We start from the raw sequence: 9,806 nt of genomic DNA, 5'->3' as shown, positions 1-9,806 counted from the left end.
CGCTCTCTCGTATGTTCATGTGTTCGGTTAGGGTTGCACTTGTGTTTCTTTCCAGTTTGTACATGATGATGCATCCATAGGTTCCGCTGCCGTTCAGGGGAAATGTCGGTATCGCAATTGTATTGATGTTGAAATCGATGTATCCGAACATGTTTGGCTGAGTTTAATGGTGAAATCGATTTCCATAGAGCTCGCATCTTTGCAGCTGCGTGGAATCAATAGGTTAAGTATAGGGCAGATGTGAGTTACTTTTCGGTTCCTTACTTTTTCTTGCTGAAAACAAAATAAAAACAAACAAGCGAACAATAAAATAATAGACGAATATTAGAAAACGTTTGTTCCAGAACACGGAGAAACTGAAAGTACTCCGGAGCAAACAGGGAAAAAATCGAACCTGTATTCTCTTCTCATTTTTCTTCTTCGTGTAGCAGACCGGAATAAAAAAGAGCAAGTATTTGTTGCTCCGAAACACTTCCGTGTACTGGAACAAACCTTTTGAGTAAGACACAAGAGGCGGAGGAGGTTTGTCAGCTCAACCCAGTAAGTTCAGTCCAAAAATTAACCGGAATTTTGGCTAAATCTAGTTAGCGTCCGACTCCCGTTATACAACTGATTCTCATTACAATCGGCTGTCACTGGAGCCGGATACTAGCTAGAGCTAGCCAAAATTTCAGCTAAATTTTACTGAGAACATTTGTCCCGGAACTACGTCAATAAAAATTTTAATATGAATGCATCGTTAGGTTCCTTCTTCACAAAAATTTTGCCATACACGGTAAGTTCGTACAACCTCTCACACGAATGTGTTTTCCAATATCACCAGTATGGTAAATATACATGACCGCAAATATTATACCGGAAAGGCAATTCGTACTACACTCGGCTAGGAACTTCTCAAAAGAAAAGCAAGGATTCACTTGTGTAAACCTACTTCTGATGAAGAGCGAAACGTTAGCACACACATGCATTCGGTTAAGACAGATTCTCAGCCAATATTGTTGTGCTCTTGTGTGGGCGCTCACTAATGTGAAATATGATGTAACCGTGCATCAAACTTCCTGCAAAACCTCAGACATCATAACTGTAACCATTCTCCGGGATATACTCGGGCGTGTTTGCCAGGAAGACACCTGGAGAAACCGTTTAGCAACTCACAAGCTTGTTTTATGTACACCGTTTTTCAATTTTAAAATATCAACATGAAAAATAAATAAACAAACAACAGCTGATAACGATTTTCAGCTGTCAAAAGCGACTTCTAACGGCAAACGCACAGACTAGTTTTCGCGAGCAAATGTCAAAATTCCGCACGGAAGAAGGAAAAATATTTCGCGACCTCATTTCGCAAGAGGTGCATACTTAGCTTAAACAAGCAAATACGCTAGCAAAAGCACTTATCGAAAATTGTATCCTTGTATATGGCGCACCCAAATTAATTAGAATAGATCAGGGAACAGAGTACAAAAATGAAGTATTCTCTCACATGAATAAATTGTTAAACCTCAATCATCAGTTTTCTACAGCATACCATCCAGATACAATAGACCTTTCTCGTCTGACCTAACATCTGTTTTTCTTATTTTTAATCAAAAGATTACACATTTATAAGAACATTACCGTAAAAATGAGATTGATTTTTTAATGATTTTTTTAAAATTTGAAATATGCAAGAATATTGAATATTTTTTTCACCTCAGCAAGAATGGTTTGGGTAGCACTGCTTTGAATATTTTCACTTAAGTTCTTGGCAACGCGGTAAATGAAGTGGTGAATCGCAGTACAAAATTCATTAGCAATGTAAACAAATTAAAATGAACCTCTCGCTGTAGAACATTGGATGAAAATGTTTAACCTCACTTTTTTGACAGTTCGCAGAGCTTGTTTACATAGACTTGGAATTTTTATTATTCGACCATAGTATGAGAAACTTGATTTGGTTCACTTTTAAATGCGAATATCTTGTATTAACAAGCTCGCTACGCTTTCATTTTTATTTGACGTCATTAGGCAATGTTCCGTTAAATTTGGCATTTGGATTTTTCTTGTCCACGATTCGTTGAAGAAAGCGATTTTATTTGTTGCGATCAATTCAACTTGTTTTGCTTTTTTGCTGAAATACAACGTTAGCCACGAAATATTTTGATGATCACTGGTAATTGCATTGCAGATGTCTTTGAAATTATATACATCGCTTCATAGGTCCGCACCAATTGCAGCCGCTCCACCTCGCCGGAATCGAGTTAGCCGATGGTCCAGCCTGCGTCACACTCGGCTGTCGCTGCACCAATGGTAGCTCCCAACCAGGCACTTGGATTAATTGCTCAAATCGCAGCTACTGCTGGTAGTGTAGCGATCGGCTCCGTCGGTAATACCGTTAGACATACCCTCATCGGAATGTTCAGCGGTTCCTATTCACAAGAGGCAGCCTCGCCAGGACAGGCTGCCCCGGTATCGGGCGAGGCAAACACTCCGGCAGGACCATGCTCGTGGAAGATCAAGCAGTTATTATCTTGTACCCAAGGCCAGGCCGAGTGTGATTCGTAACAATTACCAAATTTAGAAGTTCATATACATAATGTTCACGTGATACTTTTTTTGAATAAAAATAGTATAAATGTTGGCAAAATCCTGCAGCACTAGGATCAAAGATAGAGCTTTAACACCAACTCACTGTGCTTCGGTGTTTGTTTTCGTTAGCTGGCCCATTACGATTCCCCGGACCGAACCACTTTTCCGCCACCACAAGTGGGAAACGAACGATTCACATTTGATTTCCGTAGTTACAAATTACCGAACCAGGTAGCATAATCTTCGGACTTAGTTGTGAATTGTCAACAGTCAAGCCTGACTTCCCGAGCTACATCTCCAGCTGAGTGCATATAAGGAGAGTGACGACACTGTCAAAATTGGAACAATGATTATTTGTCAGTGTCATTCCAAACGAGTCAAATCCATGTATTTTCAGAGGTTGTTTGTTCGTTTGGAATATTACTGACAGATAATCATGACAGCTGTCTTCACTCTCTTTACATACACTCTGATCTCCAGTATTGTCGTCCCATACGACTAGTGAACCTAAATGTGTCCCACACACATAGCACACCATCCTGGCAACTAGATGCGCCCATCTCGGCCTGCCACTGGTCAATGAAAATACATGTGATAGGACGGTAAGGTGGAGATAGGTGAACGGTAAGTTGTTATGATATGCTTATTCCGCTTCATTGAATTCATATGCTTCGAAAATAAGTTAAATTTTTTGAGATCATAACCCGTTTTTCTGAGATTTTAAAATATAAGAATACTTTTTAATAAAAAAAATATTAATATCGAATGCACTTTTCCCTATTTTCATTCTAGACAGACAACACAATCAGCAAGTCCAGGTGACAATTTCACACATGCCACCGTACTGCAAACAACCACCAACAAAACCTATGAATGCGGAATGTGTGACCAATCATTCTCCAAGAAGAGACAGCTGGCAGTTTACAAGCGCGTACATGCCGGCACGCGATCGTACTCCTGTGATATTTGCGGTAAAGCATACACCAAGGGTATAAATCTAAGCCAGCACAAACGGATACACACCGGCGAACCACGGCACCGTTGTCGGATATGTGGCAGAGAATTTTTCACTTCTGAGCAATTGGATCAGCACCGGCTTAACCATAAAGATCAGGCTTACATTTGCGATATCTGCAGTAGGAAGTTTACCGAAAACAGTAGTCTCACGCGACACAAACTTATCAATGCGAGTGAGAGATCGCACAAGTGCGATATTTGTGGCAAAGAATTCATAACTAGTGCTGAACTCACTCGCCACATGCGCATGGATACTGGCGAGCGTCCGTATAAGTGTGATATCTGTGGCAAAGGCTACGTAGAAAGAAACAGTTTGAAACGTCACCAGCGTGTTCACATCGATATGAATCTTGCGGATCAGATATTTAGTTGCGACATCTGTGGTAGAAAGTTTCTTAAATCTAAAGAACGTACGCAGCCCAAACTTATCCACAGCAAAGATCGAGAATTCAGATGTGAAGTCTGTGGTGGCGGGTTTATAAAATATTCTCACGTGACTCGGCACATGCAAATCCATACAAACGAACGCCCGTACAAATGTGATCTCTGCGAGCAGGAGTTTCTTCGAAGAGCACATTTGACCCAGCATAATCGCAGGTATGTTGGCGAACGACCCCATGACTGTGATTTGTGTGTAAAAAGATTCGTTGAACGTAGTCATTTGATGGGAAACAAGAAGCTGCACGACAGGTCAAGGAATGGTAGCATGCGAAAAGGAAAAATTAAGGATTCTACCGCGACCGAAAGCATCCACGCGTTCGCTGGAGGCGGTAATGGGAAAATAGAAGAGGAAAAGCAAGTTCTAACATAAATTATCTGATTGAAGGCAATGTAAATAGAAGTCTTGTTTATTATCAAAATGTATTTAGTAATTTTCTATATTTAATTGCGCCGCCAATAAATGACCCTGTTATCAACAATCGACACTATAAAAATTATCCACTCCCTTACCAACGGCCTGCTGAACACTCTCGTAACCATTGTCTTGTAGGAGCTGTTCTAGTTCAAGTCCCACACACATAGCACACCATCCTGGCGACCAGATGCGCCCATCTCGGCCTGCCACTGGTCTATGAAAATACATGTGATAGAACCGCAATGGCCATTTAGGGTGAACTGCAATAGGTGGCTATCGAGTCGGAACACTTTAACAGTGTGGCCCTGGCTGCCAGTCATGACTGTACCGCCCGCCACTTCCAAACATGTCACCGGTGACGCTGCTGGTGAATCTCCAGGATACATAAAAGCTCCTCCTCGGATGCGTTATGTTGAGCTGGCAACGTTGTGGACGGATTGCTGAAATAAACTAATGCTTCCTGCCGAACCGGTGCGTACGTGAGATAAAAAAGAATAAGAATTAAGGCACTTGATGACATACTTATCGCAGATTGAACATTAAATGACTTAGAATATACAGTATTTTAAAATAACAAGTAAAATCTGTCTGTTCTGCGCCCTAGATGAGCTTAAAAAATTGCTTGAAACATAGAACTTACTTCGCCCATATGCAGACGTAAATCCCCAATCGATCTGACAACCTTGCGTCTACGTTTCCAGTCTCAGAGAATCGATTCGTCCACTCAACCGTGCGACTATCACTTTGTCACCGGCGAGCTTTATGTTAGTTACCCCATTGTTGTGGGTGTTTTTGTCTTCATATATACCCTGCAATGAAACGTCCGTCAATAGTTGTAAAAAAAACAAATGACTCCATACAATTTACCTTAAAGTTGCAAGTCGTTCCCTCCCAGAACTCCAACCGCCCATCTGCACACCCAATCTCTGAGATTATCAAAAAAGTCCAGGCATCAGATCGGCGAAGTCTGGTAACAACCGCCTTGAACCTCCTCCTCCAGGTGGCTGAGAACATTCGCCAGCGCTCATCTGCTGCCGGGGTCGGATGAAGCCGTATGATTTGACTTACTCTCCACCGCTGCTACATCATAGCCCTTGGTCGAATTATGCCACAAAAACAGAATTCGCAGATCCGCACAAATACCTTTTGGGCATACACGATTATCATTTGTAAAATGTTTCTCATACTGGACGGTAAAATGAAACCATTCTGGGTTAATATTTTCCCGCATCTCATTCTGATGATTGTGCCTGGTGAAGTTAAACTGTAGTTTTTTCTTCAGTTTGGAAGCAAAACTGGTCGGCGAACTTTCGGAAAACGGGAGACAGCTGATGTTTTTGGATTCCTTGGCAGGATGAAATACATATCAGATAGGTATACCTATATAGAGAAAACAGGAAAAAACAAAAAAGATCTCATCGATGTTTCCCAGTAAAGCTCAGCCGGAATTGAACTGGAATTCTGGCTGGTTCCAGTTCGCACACGGCCTCCAGTGACACAACCGATTCTAACTAGAATCGGTTGTGTCACTGGAGCCGGAATACGAACTGGAACCAGCCAGAATCCCGGTTCATTTCCGGCTGAGCTTAACTGGGTTGAAGAGCACTTTTCACTTTAGAGCAGCGTTGTCAGATGGTTTTGTATAATAGGTTTGTTCTAGTACACAGAAGTTGCTCCGGAGCAAACAGAAGCAAAAAATACTTGCTTTTTACTCCAGTTTGCTAACGGAAAAAGAAAAAAGAGAACATAGGAACGATTTTCTCTCTGTTTGCTCCGGAGTACTTCAACTTTCTACTGGTAGTGAAACAAATCTAATATCGGTATAGTTCTAAATAAAAATTAGGTATTTATCGGTGTGAAGATGTATGCTAACCAAAAGTTACCTGCAAATTATTGGTTTTAAATTATAGATCATTCTAATGTTATGTAATCAAACCTACCGAGCTCAATCGATTTCAGAATCGGTTGTTGAGTTTTTTTTTGAAATTTTGATAGTAACCTGGCAGATTGCTGAATCAATTTCCGGATGATTTGATGTGGTGAAGACATTTTCTAAAGAGGTCTAAAGTAATATTAATTGATCTTATTATATGAAAATCGTTATTTTTTGGTAAGAAAAAAGAAATCGGATTTTAGTAACTTTATTGTAAATTAAAAATCGGTTTAGATATCGATAAATCGGTATATTCTGCAACACTGTTTTTGGGTTCATCTATAGATGATAAAATAAAGTACCCATTAATGCGTAGAAAACTACGCATTTTCAATAAAAGTGGAATAACCCATTAAATGGGTAAAGAGTTTATACCCATAAATGAGTAAGGGCGTTGTACGTCAACCTGGGTATAGTTTACCCATTATTTTTCGCAGAATTGTTACAACAAAATGCGTAAAAATACCCATTTATGAAAATCACGCCAAAATTAAAAATACTGTCAATAAAATTGTTTATGAATTTAAAAAAAAAACATAAAATAACACTCATTTCACATTATTGTCTCCTTAAAAAAGTATAGGAATCTAGATAGAGATCCTATTCCAAAACTCCTTAACAAAATAAAACCGCCTGGATATATTTTTGATGGCTGGATCTTTTGGCTGTTCTAAAAATGCCGAACTAGTGCACATTTGCCACATCCTCAGTAGTCTAAACAGCCGTTGTTTTCGGAGCGTTGCCGAAATGTTCCGTTTCCACCTCGACTCCGATGCAGGCCGATAATTTGCAGGTTCCGCTACTTAGTTAGCAGGTAAACTTGCTTGAAATAATTCTTAAGAAGTTTATATACCCATTGACATTACCTCATCGAGTAGTTGTGAAATGGATAAAAAGTACTCATTGTTAGAAACAAAAAAATACCCATTTTTTGACAGCTTGAATAACTTCCGAAAATGGGAAATTTAAATACATAAAATGAGTAAAGTTTTTTTTACCGTGTACGTCAAAACAATCCCAGTCAAAAAGGGCAAGTTGCTGGCTAACGGGGGGCTATTTGCCAACTCGGATGCGCTAATTGCCCTTCAATTTGCCAGCAAATTGCTGGCAATTAGGGGGCTATTTCAAATGCAACATTTGGGCGATTTGCCGCCGTCATTTTTTTGCCGCCCAACCCGCCCTTAAATCGCCCACGAAACGCGCCATTTAATCGCCCTTAATTGCCTAATATGAAAATTAAAAATAATGCTTATTTTCGGATTCATTATCTACTCACATATACTTACCAGTATACTAGGTAATCACCACCAAATTATAGGAAGAATCAATGGTGAAATTGGTATTGCACTTCAAAACTTATCACAATCTGACGTTCATTAAGACTTTAGGTCAGAGATCTTGTTCTACTATACATACACACGATTCCACAATTTCCCACATTCGTTGGCTAAATGAAGTGCACTAGACAAACAAAGTACAAGTGAAAACACACCAATTGTTCAAAAAACAATTTTAAGCTTAAACCAAACATGAACCGCCATGTTTGAAAAACGCGAAAAACAACCAAGTCCATTTCAGCCGCCAGAAAATTTGTCTAAGTATTGAAATTGCCTTTAAATCGCATTCGCAAATTGCATTTGTTCTGAGGGGCAATTAGCACAGGCGAGTTGAGTCAAACGTCAAACTTTTTAAATCGCCTGACCATGTTCGTCCGCATTTTTTTTTGACAGGGAATAAGCCGTATGAATAAAAACTAGCATTTGCTCACACTCAAAAAAATCGTCACGTTGGAATTACGTGAAAAATCCGGTAGATTGACTTAATGTCTACCTTGATGTGTCATCTGACAACGATGAATAGTAGTTATCCTCTAGGGAGAGATATGCGAAGACGCCATCTTGAGCCAGCTAACTGTCAAAATTTTGAGCCAGCCGATCATTATTTAACTGCACGGGTGCAATATTTTTGGGCAGTAATGTTTTCTCTTTATTTTTATTTATAAAAAGGTCGCCAAACGAAAACTCAGTGTATCTTAGAAAAAGCAGATTTTATTATTCCATTGTGTTCAATAACTGCTATTATTTACGCTTTAATTATACTTGTTCAAAACATTGATTTACTATCGTAGCGCTTTTCACGTGCTGGTTTAGTGGAACTAGACCGCAATCTAAAAATTATGAAGCGGTTAACTATCTTATCTTTAATATTATGACAAGACGCAAAATGCTTAGCTTCAACTTTAATCATCAAATTGTAAAGAAATGTGTTGACATCGTATTTAATCGTTTGCAAAAAAACAATATTTTGAGCGAATATTTTTTCAAGAGCAGAAAAAACATATGTCTCTAAATTAATGTAAATCAAAGCGTTGCCATTATAATCCCGGAATGATGTTAAAAGTGCTAGATCACCTGTATTTCGATTGCCATCAGTGCAACTTTTAATGCACTGATCACATATGGTTCCTCTGTTTAGGAGACTACGAAGGACAACTCCTGCGACGTAATATATGCTGTTTTCTTCGCTGGCTTGAAATGTACCGATATTGTTTGTTGCATTCCAATAGTTCTATGCTATATTTCACCCTAAGGAGGAAAATTTGGTAAAAACCAAAATTTCTCACAAGGGTGAAAATTTGTTGGTAAAAACCAGTCTTTGTACAGGAGGGCACAAATCCTTATTTCATACTATGTTGCGTTTCGGCTTCGCCTCATCAGAACTCGAACGGGACATCACGTTTGATCAGTCGTTTGATTGAAACACAGTGTGTTTTAGTTTTAAGGGATTTGCGTCAAGCCGGCGCTAATCTATTCCGACAATGTGTTAGTGTCGGTTTCTGATGAGGCGAAGCCGAAACGCAACATAGTATGATATCCAATAGTTTCCGATGTGAACGGTAGGTATTGTGCTTTCTGGTACGGTTGCCCTAGCAGTATTGAGTTTGTCCGAAAAACTTACGAGCCACTCTTTTGGATCATATGAATAGGAAGAATTCGCTACTTCGTCCATAATTTGACCGATCGTTATTAGTTTAAGATTATCCTTCACTTGTAAAGCCCTAGGCGTATTACATTTGGCGCGCAACTGAGAAAATACATTTTCAACGCAATCTTGTGTAAATCTTGCCAAGAGTACGAAGTCATATCCTCTATCTAGAAAATAACGTTGCAAACGAAGTAGTGAGTCTGTCGCCATGATCATTGCCGCTTGCCAAGGTTTCCAGTAAGCTTTTTCGCCGACTTTACAGCGAAAGATGAAACAACGAAATGTGTTGAGAAATTGAACTGTTCTATCATAGTCCGCTGGACTTTTCCGACTAAGTGCTGTCTGTAGGTTACGCGATGTAACGATCTTAAACCACTCTGCAACGTTCTCGATGAAAAAAGCGGTAGTAAGAACCTCCGGTCGATTCATTTGGATGCTATAAACTTT

General features: G+C 39.6%; 1 protein-coding gene across 1 annotated transcript; it reads left to right on the top strand.

The window, feature by feature from the left end:
- Positions 1–2,247: 2,247 nt before the first annotated feature.
- On the top strand, positions 2,248–4,396 carry LOC131695021 (zinc finger protein 492-like). Its single transcript, XM_058983555.1, has 2 exons — positions 2,248–2,540; positions 3,361–4,396. Exons 1-2 carry the CDS (start codon positions 2,248–2,250, stop codon positions 4,394–4,396), a joined length of 1,329 nt encoding a protein of 442 aa, XP_058839538.1.
- The last annotated feature ends 5,410 nt before the right edge of the window (positions 4,397–9,806 follow it).

The sequence above is a fragment of the Topomyia yanbarensis genome, unplaced genomic scaffold, assembly GCF_030247195.1.
Source record: "Topomyia yanbarensis strain Yona2022 unplaced genomic scaffold, ASM3024719v1 HiC_scaffold_24, whole genome shotgun sequence".
NCBI classification, from domain to species: Eukaryota; Metazoa; Arthropoda; class Insecta; order Diptera; family Culicidae; genus Topomyia; species Topomyia yanbarensis.
Note: the sequence above shows the minus strand (reverse complement) of the source record. Positions and strands in the feature narration are given on the sequence as shown.

Coding starts and splice junctions, on each gene's coding strand:
- LOC131695021 (XM_058983555.1), top strand. CDS start 2,248: ATGGTCCAGCCTGCGTCACACTCGGCTGTCGCTGCACCAATGGTAGCT. Junction 2,541..3,360: donor GGCCAGGCCGAGTGTGATTC/GTAACAATTACC, acceptor TTTTCATTCTAG/ACAGACAACACAATCAGCAA.